General features: G+C 38.7%; 1 protein-coding gene across 23 annotated transcripts in view; it reads right to left on the bottom strand.

Annotated features, from left to right (window-relative positions):
* The window catches only part of UNC80 (unc-80 subunit of NALCN channel complex), a 287,092-nt gene that overhangs the window by 113,863 nt on the left and 150,347 nt on the right, over window positions 1–22,882 (bottom strand). For 21 of the 23 annotated variants that reach the window (XM_077272205.1, XM_077272209.1, XM_077272212.1 and 18 more), the window contains 3 exons: window positions 18,254–18,425; window positions 9,624–9,757; window positions 9,288–9,453 (listed from right to left, as the gene is read on the bottom strand). In XM_077272205.1, coding sequence (XP_077128320.1) covers window positions 9,288–9,453; window positions 9,624–9,757; window positions 18,254–18,425 — 472 coding nt within the window. The remainder of the gene's footprint in view (window positions 1–9,287; window positions 9,454–9,623; window positions 9,758–18,253; window positions 18,426–22,882) is intronic. The other 2 variants (XM_077272210.1, XM_077272222.1) reach the window with 1 other exon arrangement.

The raw sequence follows: 22,882 nt of genomic DNA, 5'->3' as shown, positions 1-22,882 counted from the left end.
TCCAGTTCACTTGGGTCTGTGTGCTGCAACTGCCTTCTTCATATCTCATCAAAGATTTTCTATGGAGGTCAAGTGAGCTGACTGAGACGAACACTCCAGAATCTTTCAGGATTTCTTCTGAAATGAAGCCTTACTTGATTTTCAGGCATGCTTGGGATCATTTTCCTGAAGGAAGGTCCAATAACGCAAATATTTGGGGGCCACGTTGGAACTTTTGCATAGGGGCCCATGAGTTTCAAGTTACGCCACTGCACACACATATTTGTGAACTGAAGGCAATGCCCATGAGAAATGGGTTAAGATTCCTCATCAGTAATTCTCTCAGAAGATGGTGTCCGGCTATGCATCAGGTCTCATCAGTTCATAACAGCCAAATGGTGTTCTACTACTAAATAAAATATGCTTGAAGGGACCATGAAGGTGGTGAATAATTCTGAGACTGCAGAAGTTAATAACTGTGGCATTTTGTGTTGAATTTGGGAAAGCTACTTTTTATATTACAATGCATTTGTTTTAAGATACCTACATTATTATTCTATGATTATTTTATTTCAAACAGCAGGAAGTTTTAAAATTCAGCTAGTAAGTGTAATTTGCAATGCATGATGAATAATTTTGATGGGAACTGAATCGTTATTACTCAAATATTCACAGATCTATAATAAAATATACTACAGGCACTTGCCAAAATGTCTGTCATGGGGCAGTGTGTAAAAAAAAGCAGAAGTCCAGCTTAAGTTCTAAAAGGCAGTATAATGGTTGATTCACTACTAAAATTCAAGGAGGGCCTGGATGCCTTTCTTGAAAAATATAATATTGCAGGTTGTGGGCACTGGATTTTGTGGTATTGATTCAAGGAACTAGTCCGATTGCCATATGTGGATTTGGGAAAGACATTTTCCCCTAATATGGAGCAATTAGTATCTACCGCATTAGGCTACAGGTTGAACTAAATGGACATACAGTAAGTCTATCTTTAACTTTGAAAACTATGAAACTATAGTTCCCGGAAAGTTACCTTCCTCCACAAAGGTATAGCAACATTAACAAAAATGGATAGGAGAACTTACCGTCACACTATCCTTTTCTACCAGAATCGGTGTAAAGAGATCATCAAACTGATGATGAACAATAGATGTCGATGTATAAAGAAGTATCATATTTCACTATCAGGCTAAATTTTAGGTATCAAAGGTTGGCATGAGTGTGTCCTCAAACAATGCCCCTGGAAAATAAGAAATAATTGCCCCACCAATGTATGTTGCGTTTCAGAGGTCACTGACAGAAAAGTAACATGCCAACTTGAAGTGGACTTTAACTAATGATCTAAGTGTGAACATATTATTTTGCAATATATTTTAAAAGTTTTATATTTTGGTTCACACAAAGGTTTCTGTATAAAAATGCTAAACTTTATGTATATATTTATAATCTTTAAATTTATTTGTGTTTAAGTACCGATGCTACCTTTTATTTGCTCCATCATTTCCTGATGCTAACTGGTAATTGATCTTACATGGGCACAAACGGTTTATTATATATTTCTGTAGGTCTGCATCAGATAAAGCATTTGAATTGGTTCTCCTTCTTTATAAATAATACACCAACATGTACAGTATATCGCATTGCTGTTTATACCATCCCTATCCTTCCACCAAACTCACATGTACCATAATAAAAGAATGATCAATTTGTAAAAAGAAAGCTGGAGGTAGGAGACCATCATTGCTTGGTTGACTGTTTTATATATTAGTTTTGTTAATTGTAATTCGTTTGATCATCATGATTAAAGAGCATCTGTCAACAAATTGCTATTTGGTGTGTTTAAGGCCACTCATTTTATCTGTTGCACTATCCTTCATATAACAGACATTGTAAACCTCCTTAATTTCAACCATTTTTCTAACATGGCATCATATGAATATTTATTAGCTCTTCTACCCATTAAAAGCATAATATTGGTATCATAGAGATTATATTGTGAACAGATTCCACTAAAGTAGACATATATATATATAACTCGTATTTAAGGCAAAAACATTTTCTTCTAGATCAGTCAGAGTTAACAGGTAAATTCTTGCCAACTGGAAGATCTAAGATAGAACGTTCATAGGCCTCAGTATCTTCCTGCTGGATTGGACACAGGTTAAAATTGGCAATAATTATCATTTGCTAGAAAATTCCAAATCATAAAAGCACCTAGGAGTCTTGACTAGCTATTTGGTGTGTTTCTCTTGCACCCTCTGATTGTTGGCACAGTACAAGATAGAGGAAAGGAATAGAAGTTTAAAGAACATATGGCTGGAGCAAGTACCATAATCGATAAATTGGATTGCTATTAATATTATAGGGGCATGTTTAAAAAAATAAATAAAACTGATTCACCCTTTACTTTATATAATATAGAAGAAACTGCACAGTCTCAGTTTGTAAATGTAAAGAGAGAACCTGTTAGATATTCTATCCCTTTTCTTTTTTTGTATAAAATTAATCGAAGAGTGAAAAAGGTTTTTTTTATTTCTCTCTTTAGATGGTATGCTAAAAATCCTTTATACACTATATACATCCTTTATGTGTATCTGATTCTGGTTACTAGTGATGAGCGAGTGTACTCGTTGCTCGGGTTTTACTGGGCACGCTCGGGTGATCTCCGAGTATTTGTAACTGCTCGGAGATTTAGTTTTCGTCACCTCAGCTGCATAATTTACAGCTGATAGACAGCTTGAATACATGTGGGGATTCCCTAGCAACCAGGCAACCCCCACATGTACTCAGGCTGGGTAGTAAATCTTGCAGCTGCATCAACAAAAACTAAATCTCCAAGCAGTTACAAATACTCGGAGACCACCCGAGTGTGCTCGGAAAAACCCAAGCAACGAGTAAACTCCCTCATCACTACTGGTCACCCAATAGTTCACTTAAGTCAAGCTCCAAAAAAATGGATATACTGTGCATGAGAGATGCACGAAAAAACTTTGAATGGAATTAAATTTGACTGTAATTTTACAAAAGTCTGTATTTGACAAATGCTTATTTTTTTTGCAATTTGTTTCTAGGTGACCGCCATTTTGCTGAGCCATTAAAAAACATTATCTCACACCACTTGCGCTGGAATCTTTGGTCATTTTAAGCTGTGTCGGGGCTTCTGGAATTGGGGCCGGGAGGGTTCTTTTCATGCATACGGGAAGGTCAAGGTGCATATCGTGGCATCATGATGCTGTGATCTGCCATGTGTTTTGCGTCAACACATCACAGTGTGAGCAGCAGGAGATCAGAAGATACAGTGAAGACCGGACAGGTGGCGGTGATTTGAGGAAGGCTGGAGAGGTGAGCGGTGAGTATAAGGTCTGAAGGGACCCTGGAACATAATAAGTGACATTAAATTAGCATAGAATAACTTCTCCATGAATCGAATTTCCCAGGAAAATCTGCATGAACAGGCGAAATTTGAATTTTGACTGATCTGCTCATCTCTAGCTGACACTGAAAAAGTTTGGCCAACTCTGCTCTAGACGCAAACCGGTGATTGGCCATTCATGTGATGCCAAATCAGCAGTGAACTAGAACTGGCCATTTTCCTAACCACACCCAATAGACTCATTCATGCCTAAATAAAATTTCCCGAAATTGGAATAATTGAATACAAGACTTACTGGCAGAAGCTCTTCAAACAATATGGATTTTACAAAACCTACTATATAAAAAACCGAATACATCCACAAAGACAAACACATTGTTATGTAGAAATTAAGATATATATGATAGATCTTTCTGTTGATTGTTGTGATTAGGACATTAAATTCCTAATATCTTTTTCTCAACATATAAAGATGTTTTTTGTATTGTATACTTATATTCATTATACTTCATTGATGTATACATCATTATTATACATATATTAGCATGTATGGGACAAGGAAACCAGTTACATTGATGTTGCAGTTATTGATGGAAGGAGTTTGATGAAAGGACAGGTACTGATGCTGTATAAACTTTACCTGTAATTGTCAGCTGCTTAGTAAACTTTCTGAACCTTATTTTTACAAAAGCAATTTAAGGTTCAAAAAAATTTTACAGAATCAGCCTCTATCACAAGTATTGCAATAAGATATACAAACATTAAAATAATATATATAAAAACAAGGTCTGTTAAAGACAGCACCACGCAATAAAAAAAAAATTAAAAGACACCAGTCACCTAAAATAGACAAAAAGTGGCACAAAACAAATTTTTATGTACTGGACGTACTCTGACCTCCGCTCACATCTCATTTATTAGCAATTGATGATAAACACAGATTGTTTATAATGGTTGACAAAACAGAAACTTTAGACAGTTTACTTTAAATACATTGTATTTGGAGGCCAGAGAGGTAGGCAATGATGTTAGCCAATTTTACAAGCAATGGAATCTGTGAGAAGCTGTATTTTCTCCATAACAGAAAGCTTTACACCACTTAAATACACAGTAAAGGTCATGTGTACAACGGCAGCACAATTTACATAGCTAAACACTAATATAGGAGTGTACAGTAGCCTTCACCAATGTTTACACTACAGTAATGGATGGAAACTCATCAATAGTTAAATTAGCAATAAAAAAAATTATATTAGTCACCTTAATAGCACCATTAATTGCACATTATCATCACTGTCCCGACGGGGGCTCACATTCTGTATTTCCCGACAGTATGTCTTTAGAGTGTTGGAGGAAACCGGAGAATCTGGAGGAAACCCTCATAAACACGGGGAGAACATACAAACTCTTCGCAGATGTTGTCCTTGCTAGGATTTGAACTCAGGATCCCAGAGTTGCAAGGCTACAGTGCTAATCACTGAGCCACCATGCTGCCTCTATTTGAAAAGATGTTGACTGAAAGTAGACAGCCCAACACACAATCAATGATGGAAGTATCCCCAGAACCCATATTAAAGGGAGCAGCATAATGTAAAGACAGGGACCCTGATTCCAGCGATGTGTCACATACTGGGCTGCTTAGTGTAGTTGCCTTGATTAAGGTTTGTGGGGGAGTTTTCAATTTGTTAATACAGCAAAAAAATGGCAGCAGTATTTTCCTGCCGAGGTCTCCGAACTAATGTACTTTAGTGATGCAGTAAACCCACTAAAAGGCTGTAAGCCAGATACTGTGCATTACCTGTGTGCGACCAGTGCCCTATACAAGCCGCTTTTGTGCAATCTATTACTCAGCAATCACCCCCTCCATGAACTGTTAAGTTGTGAGTGGTTGTCTCATCAGTATTTTGCACTTTACTATATGGGTTTGAAGCATCCTGAGAGTGCATTAGTTCTGAGACCTGGGCAGGTAAATACTACTGCCCCTTTTTTGCTGTATTAATTCTTGATTTTTTGGAGGACTTTTAGTCCTGTTTTTGTGGCTTTGCCATTTAATATAATGTTAGGACTCGCAAGTGTGAGGACCCTTGACGTTGGTAGCGAGCTTAAATATCTTAGCCAAAATATCGACCAATACCTCACATTATGTATATATATTTTTTGCACTTCATTTTCCAGGATGCAGCCAGGCCCATCATTTTTAGCCTTGTAAACTAGGGTGTCTGCTCTAATGGGATGCACTTAGTGCTGGGCATCCCGCCTATTCTAATAGTATGGGTGTCATTAATAAGCTATAAGCCAGATACTGTGCATTACCTGTGTGTGAACAGCGCCCTCTACAAGCCGCTTTTGTGCAATCGTATATAAAACAACCACCCCCTCCATGAATTGGTAGGCTGTGAGTGGTTGTCTCATCAGTATTTTGCACCTGTGTTGCCGCCATCTTTACTACATGGGTTTGCTGCATCCTGAGAAAGCATTCATTCGGAGACCTGGGCAGATAAGAACTGCTGCCCCTTTTTTGCTGTATTAATTCTTGAAATTTTGGAGGATTTTTAGTCCTCTTTTTGTGGCTTTGCGAGTTTTCAATTTGGCATGTTTTGTCGACTTTTTAAAGAATTTATGACTTTTGGCGCTTAGAAGTCACAAAAACTGGTTAAACAAAAAAAACACATTTTTTTGTGTGAAATTTTTTTTTGAATTTTGAACAATTAGTCAATGCTCACAAACAAAAAAGAAAAGTGACCTCAATAAGTAAAAAATTATAAACCTGGCCAATGGTTTCTATTTTTTTTTTTTACACCAGCCCTGGATCCTATGCTGCTTCTGCATCAAATCATGTTTTTACTGGGACAGTGACTTGACTAAATCATGCCCTGTGCGTCTGTGAATGATCCTGTGTGTACATAGGCCTCTACAATTAACAGACATGTCTGACACACACACTCACACACAACACTACTGCCCTCCGCAAAGAGCAAAACTTGTCTGTCAGGGAAGGATATCATGGGCCGCATCCATTGCAACTGCTGTGGTAAAGTGAAAGCTGAATGGTTGCTATGGGCAACAAAGAAAGTTCTGGTGACTGAGGCCCCATACATGTTTTCCTGTACAAAGGAAAACTGGGCGTCTTTTTTTTATGACCCACACTATATAATGTATGGTACAAGAAATATATACTGTGTATAAATAAGATATCAATTAAATGACTTTTTACTAAATCAAATAGAGAGTGAACGCAGCCTTATACTGACTGTGCTGAGTCCATTGTGGGTAATGCACAATATAAATGTTTGACGTTGATCCAAATACTGTAGAATCAGGTCATGACGTTGACCATAGTATACCACCTATCTGGTAACAATCGACCAGTTAATTGTCTGGTAAATTAATGGTCACCATGATGAAAACAGTGTCTGTCAGGCGCAGTAATTTTCAAAACCTAATACAAAAGCGTAATAGCAAAACTACCCTTACATATTGTGAAATGAGAATCTAGTATGTACAGTTTTGTAAGAATGTACGTGTATGGTAATAATTAATTGTGCGGATGCCACTTTGTGGAGGAAATAGGCTCAAAATTATTTTGGAAAAAGAGGTAACTGATTTTGAGGATGGAAACATTAGGTCCAATTGGCTTGAGCGATAGGAATAACTTGAGTCCTTCTCTTAAAAGGAACCTTTCAGGTCGGATAATGCTATGAACCTGCAGATATGGGGTTAATCGATAGGTTAAGAGTGTTATTAAGGTGCCCAGCCACTGTACTGAAAATGTGGAAACCGAGAAAATTAACTTTATTTGTCAGTCAAAGTGCATCTTTATAGCCGCCACTCACAGTGCTGTGAACAGTGACTGAAGAAGCGTCAGCAGGCCAGTATGACTGAAAGCAGGTGGCTTCTGAGAGAAAGTTCATTTTCTCCCGGGTGCTGCACTTTCAGTACTGCATTCGGAATCTTCCTAATGCTATTAACCTGCAGATTAACCCTGTATCTGCAGGTTAATAGCGCTATCCCACCTGAAAGGCTCCCTTTAAGAAAAGGACTCAAGTTATTCTTATTGTTCAAGCCAAGTGGACCTAATATTTGCATCTGCAAATTGAAACAGGTTCCCTTTTAAATATTAGATCTAGTAATATACATGTACACCGATACTGTCTCTTGTAGGGGGCTTTAAATTGTAATTTCATTGTTATTATTTTATGTAATGTTATTAACAAAGACATTGAGTTTGTATACATGAGAGACAGGATAACGTCAAATGTCACGGCCAAGAGGAAGCATCAGAGGATGCGAAACAGCAGTGCTGCTATTTCCACATTCTATGACCATGTATTAAGCAATAAACAGATGTTTTAATGCATTTACATTGTTTGACGGTACCTTAAAAATTTTATTTTTTGCTCGGTAATATAAATAATTTCATTGACTCCTCACACTTCCTGAAGACTCCTCAATGCCATAAATTATTTATGCTTACAAATATTGTATTAAAGAGGACCTGTGTTTGCTATTGTGATATTTTCTCTCCTCCCCTAACTATTTTGTTTTTTTCATGTTTTTTTTTTACTCAGAAATATAGTTCTTGAGATGTCCTTTTTATCTAGTTATAGTTTTTATGTTTTTTTACCATAAGTGGGGCTTGTTAAAAAACATAAAAAGTAGCACTAAAGAAAACACTTTATTTGGAACCATATCATGAGTTTAAAAACAAAAAAATACAATCAGAATACTCAGGGGAGCAGTGAGAATAACATAAGAATAACATAAGAGCAAAAACGGGCCACTTTTCATCAGGTTTTCTTTAAAGATGTTTTGTCCAAGTAAAACCATTGTAACCCCATTCAATACCTTACCAATGTAATTACCACATTTAACAAAAAATTTTTTAGAAAGAAACTTACAATATAAAGCATACATATCTTTTTAGATGTCACCCAGTGGACATATATTACTGATCTTGGAGGGTTGGATTTAATCTTGGTAATACGGTAAACTTTGTTATATTTAGCATTCATAAAAACAAGAAAATTCATCAACTTTCTTAATTACAATAATCATTTCATGAATTTTAAACAAAACACAGAGGAAAGGAAGCCTAATATAAGAATGCACTGATGTAATAAAATATAAATTATATCTGCAGTACATACTGTATTTTTACATTACAGATTTAAAAAGTATTTTTCATAAAATAAATATAGGTAAGGAAAAAATGCAAAAACTTTTCACAAGCTCACAAATAATTTTAACAAACAGTGTCCTTTAATGTCATTTTATGTTGCAAGGCTACGTTCCCACAATGAGCTTTTGCTGCATCTTACAGTTCCAGCAAAGTGGGTGAGATTGATAGAAATCTCATGCCTGCTGTGTTTCTTTTTAACGCTGCATAAACTCACGTGCTGTGCGTTTTTAAAATCCGCAGCATGTCAATTTCTCTTGTGGGTATGCTGAGTTTTCTGTGCGGAATTTTCCCTTAGACTTACATTAGAATGCAGAAATGCCTCAAAAACACATTTAATCCACTCTTATGCATGTCAATAAAGTTTTGTCAAAGTGAAAAACAGGAAGTATCAAAAACAAAGCAGCTTTATTTACAGCAGGACACACCAAACAGAGGCAAAAAAACACAGAGACAAAAAACGCAACGTCAAAAACAGGATAAAAAAGCATTTTAAAAAACTGCACATAAAAATGCACAGAAAAAACGCAAGCAACCTAATTTAAATAATAAGTGCAGAAATGGTGCAGAAATATTACAACATCAGAAACGCACCAAAAGCTCATCGTGGGAACGTAGCCTAGTGGTCTCTAGTTCACTTTTTAATTAATATATGAAAACCTATAAACCTCCAAATCTGAGAAAGGAATAAACAAAAACTTACATTGTCTCACAAAAAACAACACTGTATAGCTAGGTGTAATTATTTCATACCTTTCTTCTCCTCACACCCTGTGTCTGATTTCAAGGTATGGCTGCTGCTGTGCAGGGAATCCTTCGAGTCTTCATTCTCATCCAGGATACCAGCAAAGCTGATCTTCCTTTCATACCGATGCCGATCCATCTCAGGATCCAAGCGTAGTCGGCAGGTCTCAAGATCCTTTATGTAACACACAAGAGATTTTAAGATTCCCCTTTAAATAGGTTTAAAGCTTCTCTATTATGATGCTTTTCAGATCATTTGGATATACTGTATGTTATGTACTATCACATAAGAATACGTACAAATAATATCAGAAACATCATGTTAGATATTAATATTTTACTTACCACAAGAGGTTCAGCCCTAGGTCTTGGCAGACATGGGAAGGTTTCCCTTAAGAAAGTGGTGATTTCCAGGAGTAGTTGACATGCAGACATCTTCAGTGCAAAAGGACAGCCACATTTTGTTGGATTTACAGAACCTAGAAATTAACGTTTTTAGTAACGTGAGCTTAGGATGCTCTGAAGTCAACTGTTACATGCGTACCAGCTGATGACTGACCTTTCCAGACAGTCAACACCAGAGAGCAGTTATCATAGGTCCGAGATGAAGTTACAGAAATAGATATTGTGCCCAACAATTACTGTTTGGAGATGAAAAAGTTCCAAATATAGTGAAACATGACTAAGAAATAATAGTCTTTTAAGGGGATGATATTCTCAAAGAAGATGGGCAGAATACATAAGGGAATTAATAATTTGCCATAGAAAACTGTGGCCCATATCTGGGATCTGCAGACTTTTTTTTAAAGGTGTTGTCCGTCCTTAGAGTACAAGTCTGCAGTCACTCTCTCTGGATTCTCCAGTGTTGGTGCAGGGAGAGGGAGGTAATGTGACCGCAAGTATGCAATCTGCATACTTTCAGGCACATTCCAACTAGACGTGCCCGGCCTTACTCAATATACTTGTATTGAGGCCGTGAACGTCTAGTTGGCATGCTACCACATGTATGCAAATCACGTACTTGCGGTCACATGCCCGCCGATCCTGACGCTGGCACTGGAGAATCCTCACAGCGAGCAGTGAGCATAGAGTGACTGCAGACTTGTAGTCTAAAGCCGAACAACCCTTTTAAAGAGGCGGTCCTTTAGATAGGTTTCACTATAAATGAAAAATGTAAAATTTGCTCTTCAGTGAGCAGATATTTGGAAATAAAAAGTATATACAGTAAGTAATTTGGAAAATCATCTATGAAATACCTTGTATTGTTCTGCAAAACCAATGATAACTGATCGCTGGTATGTTGAATCCACCTGCACTGTCAGTAGTTCCTGCCTGTCTTATCGGAAATAAATTTGTAAATAAAAGGACTTGATTTAATGCCTCCATACGTTTCTTCGTGGAATTCATTTTCGAGGAGGATTAAATCAGCATCTGCTTTTGTTGTTTGGAATTCAAAGGGGTCTCAAACTGAAGCAACACTATGCTTTAGCTGCAGACCAGACTCATGTCTGATTGCGCATTTTATCAAGTTATATAAGTAAAGAATGCAGACATGAGAAAGGAAATAGAAAAACATAAGCCAACCTAAAAGAATAAAGTAAAGCAGGGGAATTTGGAGTGAAATTCACATTTAAAAATAAAATTATGGGCCGATGAGAGCAAAGAGGAATGGTTTTGCAAACATTGAACAGTTACTTATTTATTTGCTATACATTATTTGATAGGCTTCAAGACATATCCCGTACAATTATGGTAAGCATTTTTTCATGTGGTTTTTCATGTATTCATGTCATATTTATACTTTTGCCATAATTGAACAGTTTTTAGGGTTATGTCTGGAAACATAGCACAAAACATGTTGAGAAGCTGCTTAATTTACTGTATTGCCTTCGGCTATAAGAGTTTCTTGGGGTGATTTATGAAGATTTATGAGTCAAGGCAAGTAGAAATGGTAAAGTGGTTGAATGGGAATCATGCCTATTCTGCAGGGCATTCCTCAAGAGGAGCCAAGTTTATGTGGCATGCAGACAAGACATACAATGTAGGCCAATGATTACCAAACCTTATACCATTTGTAAATCCGTGAAAATCATTGCCATTCCTGAGGAAACCCTACTTCCACTCATACTTTAAAGTAGGTTAATGTAGGAAGTACAATGTATAATTTTACCTAGTGTTACAGTATATTCTGACCCAGACCTAGCTGCAGATGTGCCAGGAAGCTTTAAGAAGGATGAAAGTAAGCTATACCTGTTGTAACACTGACACATCTTTTTGCTGCTGTGATCAATGTAAACATGACTTGATTTGCTAGGTTCTAAGGTTTCTAAGGTTCTGGAGAACCTTGGTATGGAAACACTGATGTAGACTATAAATAAATTGTCTCAGTCCAGAATGCTTACATCTTAGGGACGTAGAGGCTTCCAGTCTTCAGTGTTCAATGCTACAGTAACTCATACAGTATGTGAGCAGCAAGGGGCCTCAAAAAGCAGAGCTCAATTTGTTTTCCTTCATTAAGATCTCCGTTTTTCATGTAACTGAGCTATCTATGCTTGAGGCTGTTCATATGGTGTATAGTTTTGTAGACCAAGTGTCTGCAAAATAACCTTGCAGACATATCCTTGTTTGATCGAAGTCACAGATCAAACTCTTCCATTCAAATTAATGGGTCCATGAAAAAAATGTTTTTCATCCATGTGCTGTAAGTTTTTACCATTTAATGGGTTGAATTTTTTTGTTGTCTACGAGAAAAACATACGCAACACTGATGGTAAAAACTGACACATGGACCAAAAATGGATGAAAATCAAATCCAGCACTCTGATGAACAATGGTTTGTTTTTATTTAATGTACACAAAAAACCTGAACATCTGAATGAGGCCTAATAGAAATATGTGCATGTGATTGAGTGATACAATAGTACTCATGCATAGAAAATATAATGGAAAGCCCTGTTACACAATCAAAAGTGCACTGTGGTTAAACTCACTTTTATAAATAATGTAAAAGTAAGGAGGTGACTTCTATATACAAATTCTACCAATACAGTAGGGGATCCAGCAAACTTTATTAGGTATAATCAATGTTTGTTCCAAAACTGTTAAAGGGAATCTGTCACCACATTTGACCTATCTAAACTATTAATATGGGCCTGCAGGTTACAGACTGCTGAAAACAGTCCTCTCTGTATGCCTCATATCAGCTGTGTTGTTTTTGAGAAATCATCTTTTATTACTTTATATAAGTGATCTCTTCCAGGCTCCGGGGCGGATGGTGCCTGGAAGATAACTCTGCCTCCAGAGCTTATTTTACATGAAGGAGGCGTTCCCAGTGTGAAACAAGTAACCAACACAAAACAGGAGAAATGAAATTTGTTTTCTTGTAAACACATTTTTTGCTTCTCTCACAGCTCTGCTGTATTTCAACAATCCTGCAGCCCTGTTTGCCTGTGAGATGGAAGCTGGAGCTGAGAGGAACCTGCAGATGTGTCAGTTATAATCACACACAGCTCTGCAGTGAGGTCAGGAGTGCAGACAGGGCCATTACACATCACACTGGTAACACTGGTAACCATTACACATCACACTGGTAACTCCCCCTTATATTTAAAACAAGCTCTGGAAGCAGAGTTATCTTCCAGGCATCATCCGCCCTGGAGCCTGGAAGAGCTCATTTATATAAAGTGATAAAAGAAGATATCTTAGAAACAACACCGCTGATATGAGACATTGGTAGGACTGTTTTCAGCAGTCTATAGCTTAGATAAGTCAAATGTGGTGACAGATTCCCTTTAAAAACATCTTCATCAGTGCTTATTCCATGAAAAGATTAGACAAAAGGTCTATCAGACATGGGAGTTAAAACGCATTTCGAACCTTTGAACTCTCTGGTTTTTATTCATAATTAATTTTTCTCATCCTTTTAAAAAATCTACGTATATAATTTTTCAGTCCATAATTATTATATTGTTTAGGTTAAAGGGGTTGTCAATTTAAAACAAGTTATCAGCTATCCCCAGGATTGGTGGATGTTCCACTGCTAGGATCGACACCAACTTTTATTCCCGATGGTGAATTTTTATTGGAGTTACTGCTGCTCCATTTATTCTCTATGGAGCTACCTGAAAAAGCCCCATAGGAAATGAATGTAGTGCATTGCCACTTTATTTCAATGGGAATAAAAGTTCCCGATTCTGCAGATCCCAGCGGTCAGACCCCCAATGATAGACATGTTATCACCTACTCTATCCCGTGGATGATAACTTGTTTTAACCGGAGAGCCCCCTTAAGACAAGAATTTTACCATTCTTTCTAATACATTTAGTGCTGTACAGTATGTTTCATTTTATACAGTATGTGTTGCTTATGGCTTCTTTTACACTTGCTATGATTTTGCAGCCCGTTTTTGCGGCCCCAATAGATTTCTATGGGGCCGCAAAAATGAGCTGCAATAATTCTACGGCACACCGTGCGCCGTGTGGCGGTGAGGGCTGTATTTACGGCCGTGAAAAAAGATTGAGCTTGCTCGATCTTTTTCACAGCTTACGGACACGGCCCCCATTGTAAATCAATGGGGCTGCAAAAACAACGGAAGGTTGTTTTTGCGGTGCATCCTGACTTCCGTTTTTTTCCCGAATACTTTTTCTATAGCATTGGGAACCTGAAAAACGGCGTTTTGTGGTCCATTCTTGCGTCAGACCTTGAAAATTGCGGCGATACGGCCAGCAAAAAAGGACCGCAAAAACGGGATGCAAAAAAAACGGCAAGTGTAAAAGAAGCCTAATACAGACAAATAAGCTGCTATGTGAATTTTGAAGGGTGGATGAGGACAAAAGATACAAGGATGCTCAATGTTTTGACCTATGGTCTCTGATAATTGGAAAATTAACTGAAATTTTCATCTGTCTTGAATGTTTCCTATAACCATAAATGCACCCCATTTTCTCCCAGATTTAAAGAAATTGAAAAATAATTATTAGGTAAGTTTAAAAAATATTTTTGGTGAAAAAAGAGGATCTCGTGGGAAACACAAGCTATGCAGAAAGCCTGAAAGGAATCGCCAGATTTGGAAACTTTCTGCACATGTTTGAGGTCAAGAAGGTGGATCAGTCTGGGGGCAGCTTTCTCTTTAGAGGAAGACTTAGGAAGAACTAAGTCCTGTGATTAGTGATGGGCAGATTGATTTGCAGGACTCTGGTCCATGAGCTAGAGACTACAGACCTGGCTTATGGCCCGGCATCCTGCAAATTGATCTGCCCATCTCTACTTGTGACATATGAAGTATCCACAAATGGCCAAGTATTCATTTTCACATATGTGCTTAGTGAGATCCTTATTAAAGAAAAAAAATATTTAATTCACTTGGTGATGGCCATTAAGTAAAAGCTGCCATGCAGTAATGATTGTTTTTCTTAAAGTTATTTAATATAAAAAAGTTGCTTTTTACTTTTATAATTGGTTGGAAAAGCCAGCTTTTCAACATGTTGCAATAAAGAGCATGCAAACAGGAAATAATAACATGTAATCTGCATGCAATATTCTATAGAAAATCCTCTAGAGAAAAAAAGCAATATTAATAATTCAGAAAAATGCAACCAAATTGTATACCTAGTTATCTTTTTGTATGCATTAAATCACTTAAAAATTACAAATTAGGTCGAGGTTTGACAACAAAACATCAATAACTTCTGTTGCCTCAATCTAGACAGTAGGAGATCATATATGTTGCAGGACTGCTCTGGTTGCATATCTGACATATATTCTCACAGAAACATAATAAACATAAAAAGCCATTACATGGACAACATAACGAGCATATAATGGTCACTTTAACTACAACAAAATGTCAAGTTTTTTTCATTTCTTATGTATTTTATCATTTAAAATTGTGAATTTTTGAATGATCCAGATGTTTGGTTTTAATTTTTATCGTCATGTTCTAGTATAGCAGTTTATGAAGTTTTTTCTTATTTGACCTATCCATGTTAAGTAATTATTTGATAGATATTCTCAGAACACAGAAACTGACTCATGTATCCAAATACCGGATATCTTCTAGTGAGCTCAGCTTCTGACATCGTAATATGCCTCAAAGACCCAACAGAAGATTACTCCATTTAGAGGCAATTTTGTAGCCAATTATTTACTTACTGAGAAGCAGTCTATTAGACTTTGTTGATGCTATTTGTATATAAAATTGTTCACATGCACTTGCTCTATATTGATGGGAGGGTGGTGAGCCTTTATAATAACTTTCTTTGGTAGGCCCGTACAATTCAGGTCCAACACAACCAGAGTATATGGTGCAAATCATAGAACACCAACATGCTGCTACTGCAGTACCCCCTTGATTTTGCAGTTATAGACCGTGAGATCAATGTTTGGGGACCACATTTCAGCAGAGAAAATATAGTGAGATTAGAGAAAATCCAGTGGTTTGATAGTTAAGCCAAGGTTGTGTTTTCCTAGGATATCTATAGAAAGCTATATCACATAAAATGTTAATGCTGAGATTAATTTGTAACTTTTAGAACAAAATTCAGATATTCTGCCTTTCTACCAGTAATATATACAGGGCCGGACTGGCCATCTGGCAGTTCTGGCAAATGCCAGAAGGGCTGGTGCCAGTAGTGGACCGCTGCGAGCCGACTCACCCTTCCCCCCTCCAGCACCGCCTCTGCCGCATTCAACTATACCGGCGTCTATGACATAAAAAAGCCAGGCTGGAGTTTGCCAAAACTTACCTGAAAAAGCCTAAAACGTTTAGGAAGAACGGTCCCTACAGTCAAACATGGCGGAGGTTCCTGATGTTTTGGGGTTGCTTTGCTGCCTCTGGCACTGGACTGCTTGACCGTGTGCATGTCATTATGAAGTCTGAAGACTACCAACAAATTTTGCAGCATAATGTAGGGCCCAGTGTGAGAAAGCTGGGTCTCCCTCAGAGGTCATGGGACTTGCAGCAGGACAATGTCCCAAAGCACACTTCAAAAAGCACTAGAAAATGGTTTGAGAGAAAGCAATGGAGACTTCTAAGGTGGCCAGCAATGAGTCCAGATCTGAATCCCATAGAACACCTGTGGAGAGATCTAAAAATGGCAGTTTGGAGAAGGCACCCTTCAAATATCAGGGACCTGGAGCAGTTTGCCAAAGAAGAATGGTCTAAAATTCCAGCAGAGCATTGTAAGAAACTCATTGATGGTTACCACCGGAAGCGGTTGGTCGCAGTTATTTTGGCTAAAGGTTGTGCAACCAAGTATTAGGCTGAGGGTGCCAATACTTTTGTCTGGCCCCTTTTTGGAGTTTTGTGTGAAATGATCAATGTTTTGTTTTTTTGCTTCATTCTCTTTTGTGCTTTTTCATTTAAGACAAATTAAATGAAGATAATAATACCAAAGAATTTGTGTTTGCAATCATTTTCAGGAAGAAACTGAGTATTATCTGACAGAATTACAGGGGTGTCAATACTTTTGGCCAAAACTGTATCATACCAAAATTTTCTGCCTTCCATGTGGAGTAGTGCTGGAATACTAGATGGATCAATGATTGAGTAGGTGTTTTCTGCTATTTCCCACTGTGTGGAAAGGGAACCAGTGATGAAAACAATCTTGAACTTGGCATATGTCAAAACAGGAACTATGGGGAATCAGTGAGAGTAATTATCTGGGATTTCTAAAACCCATATGAGCCCTTTAAAAATAATTTTTAACTGCTTGGCCAGTAAATGTATATAATATGAAAAAGCAACACATTATTTGAAGTGTTACTAAAGGAATGATGAAAATTTGATAAAACATCTGGTTCATACTTATTAATTTTTGGATTTTTGGGGGGGTTGCAAGCCAATAAATTATTTTGTCAGTTAAAGTAAGCACAAACCTTGTGTTGTAACATTGCATAAGCTTTTTATTTCAATGTAGAAATCAATGCTAACTAGAAAATAGTGACATTTAGCACATTTTCTAGTCAGATACGTTGACCTGTTAGCACACATATGGCCAAGGTATTATGGATATTATTATATTTTTGTTTATTCTTTATTGTTTTACTTTTATGTTCAGGTTTTTGTTTTTTTATTATTATTTTGTATGTTTTTATGATAACATTTTTGGTCAAGAAGATTAAAATTTTGAAGCATAATTCCTTGGAGATATGTGGAGACAGACTGCACAGAAAAAAAGAGCCTTGAAGACATATAACATAGTATTTTCCACAGAGCAATAAGGCACACAGTATAGACCCATCCGGACACAAACAGATGCTGCACTTCAGGTTAGGGGAATGCAGAAGCTATGGATAATTTAGATTGCAGTCTTTATTCCATTTTGTTTGAGAAATAAAGATCACAGAAACATTGTAGAGCAATTTTTATATAGCTCTTCAATCTAATTTTGGGGGGCAAACTCTTCTTTAAAAGTAGCCACTGCTTTTTGCCTAGAGATTGTTGGGTACAAAAATGGGGTTATAGCCTACTAAATTGTAAAAAGTTATGGTTAAGACCATAGTTTTTGAAGCTCATCTACGTGACATCATGATCTATTCTTTTTGTTTTCTATAAACCCAACAATTTCCAGTTGCTTTTCTAGTTTATACATGAGAAATCAGCATAGATAGATAAAAGAGTTTAGAAAACTTTACCTCAGTATGATATCCAAGGATAAACTTTGGGGCCGCCTCTATTACTCTGTCTACCAAAGGCACGTGCAAAAAGTTCTGTGCATACAGCCTGTGTGTAGGATTGCCACCTGCATCTTGATCACTCATTACAATCTAGCCATTCCAGGGCCTTTATACTAAGTCAAGAGTCTCTGACCCTCATTAGCCTTTTCTTAATTACTTCCTGACCCAGCATAAAAAACATGGATGGCTGATTGGATGTGAGATGCAACGAACAGGTGATAAACCTGTCTAAAATATCCAAGCAAGAATTATCAAGAGAAAAAAAGAAAATAGAGTGCTCCTAAAGCAGAGTTCCTTACAAGCGGGGTTTCTTGTAGTAAAGGGATTCTCCTTACTGTCATCTAAAAAGTCTTCTTCCTCATCCTCTTTTCTCAGCCTTCTCTTGGTTTCTTCATCATAGATAAGTCCCAGCAGATTGGCGGGACTTTCACTCTCACTGTGACATATCTCATTAAGGCGGGCGCCTATCACCTGAAAAATGATTAATTATATGCGTCTAATAAATATAAATAAATAACATCCCTAATTATAGATTATTAGTAACCAAAGTAATGGCACATGGAAGCTCATACAATATGATGGCAAGAATACTACTTGCTTCTAATTATTATTTTACCCTGTATTCACATAGATGTTATGCAAATGTAGGGGGTCAGCCCTGCTAAGAACTGAATTACACTGTAACTTTAAGAGACAATACTCTCCTCAAATTTGTGTGCACATGGACTAATTCTTTTCCACCTGCGATTTGCTGTGTGTTGGTTTTGAACAAGAAGCAGGAAGTGTGTTGGTTCAAGAAGTGAAGAGTGAGCCTCTTGCCTGTGAGAGACAGGCAGGATAATAAGCATGTCCTAACAATGAGAGACTGGTAAATTAACTAACAGCTTCAAAGGAGAAGTGCCCAGTTACCAGAGGATTGATCACCAGGACCATGTTAGAAGAAAAGAGTCTCATCACACAGCCAGGGCATTTCTCCTCAAGCATCTGTAAGCTGAGAAAGGAAACAACTATGTGGTACCAGTAATCTTTCAACATTGAAAGTGGGAACAAGACTTGCCCGGATCCGGAAGAAGATGAATTAGTTAACCTGAAGGAAGAGCTCAACACAGCAAACTCAGCTCCACTTTATCGGGACCAAGCAGCAGCTACTTGACTTTCTTCTAAGCACTACAGAACTGTGAGACCAGTGTTCAACTGTGTTATGGTGTAGAGCTGGCTTCTTTAGCTAGGATGCTGTAGCAGCATGGCCCGATTATCGGTAGCCAGGTAGGAAGTTAGAAGAGAGTAGTTTGTGGAAATTGTTTATACTGTTTGCATTGAACTTTGCATTGCTATAAATGGAACGCAGTTTGTGTGACACACTCCAGCTATCTCTCCTTGTATCTATTATTGCTATTATCATTACAAGAACCATTAGTCTTATTTTCCGGCATATAATCCACTGTCTTGCAATGAAGCCGTTGTTTTGTTTCTGCCTCCTTGTCTACTGTACCATATTTGAGTCCTGCCTGGTGGTGTCATTCAGGCATTGCTACAAGTGGCGCTGTGAGCAGGGTATGGTCACAGAGATAGAGGTGGCTGAGAGCAATGGTGGTGTTTTTAATGTCAGTACCACAGGCAATGGTTGAATCTCTTCAAAGGCCCTCCCTATGAGCACATTGTTTAGCATGCTGCCCAAATTTGATGGCTAGAATAGGCCACTGTCCCACAGGTTGGCCAGATTGCGTAGTGTTGCTAAGATTTATAATGTCAACCCAGAGCTACAAGTGGATATTGCTCTGGTCGCCCTGGAGGTTGAGGTCCACAGAAACATCTTCCTGCAATCGGAAGCCACACATAACACCTTGAAAGAGAAGTGATGTTTCTAGAGGATATATATGGTGAAACAGCTAGCGTGGGCACCTCTGGGCAAGTTCTTCTACCAGCTGCAGCGGGAAGTGGTCTCTCAAGATGCCACGGCATTTTAGGACGTACCAGCAGAAATATAAAAAATAGGCAGATGGAGTAAGTGGCATAGGATCTGCGGACTGGATACTACAATAACAATTTATCCTAGGACTCTACAGTACTCCCCTGAGGTAGGTCGTACATAAGTGAGTTAGAGTGGATTCTGCCTTAAGCTTTCAACAAATATTGGCAGAGATGGTGGCCCAATGAAAAGAAGAAAGCTATGCTCCTGGAGTGGAACGGACCCAGTCCGTCACAACCATGGGGGAGTAAAGAATGAAGAGGCTCTCATCAGAGTAGTACAAGATAAGCAGAGTTCCTTGAATGTTATGCAACAAAAGTAGACTCAAATGGAAAAGAGGCTGGGGACCAGAGGGTGTTGGAGTGATTTGCAAGGAGACCCAGAACCGCCGTTAAACTTCTGGCTCGCACATCAATGGGGTGTATTGTGGGGGAGGTAGAAGGACAAACCACCCAGCACAACTTTGAACATCTGGTTGCATGGTGTCCCATCCTGCAAGCTGAGTTTGAAGGTATCCCAGTGTACTGCTTAGTGGATACTGGGTCACAGGTAATGACCATTCCTGAGTCGTACGTCAATCATTACTTTCAAGCAGTGGCCAAGCCAGAGCCAGAGACATTGATCCAGGCAACAGTGGCTCATCAGCAACTTATCCCCGTCAGGGGGGTCGTGTGGCTGAATGTCCATGTACACCAGTCTGTAGGGGTTATCCAAGTGCCGGGAAAGGTATCCCTCACCCTCCCTCCTTGAAGGGAGACCATCGTGTCACTGTCTGTGGGAACCTTCCTCAACCTCAAAGGTATGGAGGCGGTCATCAAACCAGTGGGCCTAGGAGAGGTAGGCCAGAATGCTCTGGTAGTTCATACATTAGCAGTGGTCCATAATGGATGAGCATCCATCAGAGCCGTGAATGTGGGACAGAGAGAAGTCTGCTGAACCCCAGGAGTGGAGCTGGCTCGTGTGTACCTACATTAAAGCAAAGTGCTGAGTCGGAAAGAAGTGACCCTGGTCCTGGTATATGATGCGGTCTGACCCTGGAATGGAATTGGCGAGCCATATTGGCCCAAATGGGGGTGGATGTGAAGGCTCTCGATCCGGATCATACACAAGCAGTTGAAGCAATGATGTGGGAAAATCAAGCCACGTTTGCCCGCCATGCTGACGACTTTCGCTGCACAGACGCCATCACTCATGAGATACCGATGGGGGTAACTTCTCCGATCTGAGAAAGATTTTGACAGATACCTCCCAAGCTGTACCAGAAGGTGAAGAACTTGCTGAAACAAGATGTTGGATTCAGGAGTGGTGCAAAGTAGTCAGAGTCCATGGGCAGCCCCAGTGATGCTTGTCAAGAAGAAGGATGGAACCATTCGTTTTTGCGTGGATTACTAGTGGTTGAATGGGTGCACCATCTGAGACTCCTACCCCCAGCTATGCATTGAAGAGTCCTCAATGGCCCTAGGGAAGACTAAATACTTCTCCACTCTGGATCTAGCTTTCAGGCACTGGCAGGTACCGGTGGCAGAAAAAGACAAGGCAAAGACATTGTTCATACTTCCAACGTGACTGTTTGAATTAAATAGAATGCCATTCGGACTATCCAATGCACCAGTTACATTCCAGTGGTTGATGGAGAAATGCCTGCGCGATCTGAATTTTAAAGCTATTCTGATATACTTGGATGATATCATTGTGTACTCTGCTACCTTTTAGGAACACCTGAACAAACTCGGGCAGGTACTCGGGTGATTACAGGACCATTGCCTGAAGGTAAAGCCAAAGAAGTGTCATCTTTCCAAGAAGGAAATTGAGTACCTGGGCCATAAGTTGTCCAGGGATGGAGTCCTACCTTCCCAAGACAAAGTAGCTGTGATACAACAATGGCCAGCACCCATAACCCTGTGAGAGTTGAAAGCCTTCCTTGGATTGGCCAGGTACTATCGGCGGTTCATCAAAGACTAAAAAATAGCGGGCCCACTGAACGAGCTGCTAAGAGGGACAGCTGAGGTGCCCAAAAGTAAGCGCATACCCTGGGAACAGAAGCAGGAGGAGGCCTTCCAGACCCTAAAAGAAGCATTGACATTGGCCCTCATCATGGCTTATGCAGATTCGATAGTCTGTTCCCCTTATACACTGATAGCAATCTCTATGGATTTGGGGCAGTCCGTTTGCTGACACAGGACCAGCACAAAAGGGTTATAAGTAACCTATGCCAGTAGGTCCTTTTGGGATACGGAGCGAAAACCCCACAACTGCAGCTCCTTCCAACTGGAAATCTTTGCTCTGGTGTGGGCCATGATGGAGAAGTTTGTGGAATACCTGGCAGGGGCCAAGATCCTTGCGTGGACTGACAACAATCCCCTTGCCCAACTGGACACTAGGTTAAAACACAGCAAAGACCACAAATATAGAGAATATATCTCAAATATATTGTTCTCAATATAGAGATAGAAGATTATTGGTATGCTGTGTAGATTGGTGACCACCGCCACCTAGTGGAAGAAAAGACCCAAACACCCTACTAAGGATTACCAGAAAATATCAGAACAAAGATCTTTATTTTGAATATATAATTCATTTAACAGGAATAACGACACATAGTAAAATATCATAAAACTACATCATATTAAAACCAAAACACAGGACCAAGGAATAATTGCATATAATATGCAGGCCATCCTAGTATATTTTATATTATCTGTAATCCCTCACCCACACTGCTCTAAAAATACCAAGGCTCAATTGCAAGAAAATAAAGTGCAAAAAAATGTGCTATCCTTCTGTATAAGAAGCGCTAAAAATCGCAAAATATCAAAAAAACCTTTTAAAGTGCAAAAATAGTGCTTCTATAGCCACCATATAGTGTGCTAGACTGCACAAAACAATTACTTTAAGGTGCAATAGTGCCCAAAAAAAGATTTCCTTTGTATGTGTATATATAGTGCCAAGAGACAGCAAT

Source organism: Ranitomeya variabilis, chromosome 7 (genome assembly GCF_051348905.1).
Source record: "Ranitomeya variabilis isolate aRanVar5 chromosome 7, aRanVar5.hap1, whole genome shotgun sequence".
NCBI classification, from domain to species: Eukaryota; Metazoa; Chordata; class Amphibia; order Anura; family Dendrobatidae; genus Ranitomeya; species Ranitomeya variabilis.
The sequence above is the reverse complement of the archived record's forward strand: the minus strand, read 5'-3'. Positions and strand labels throughout refer to the sequence as shown.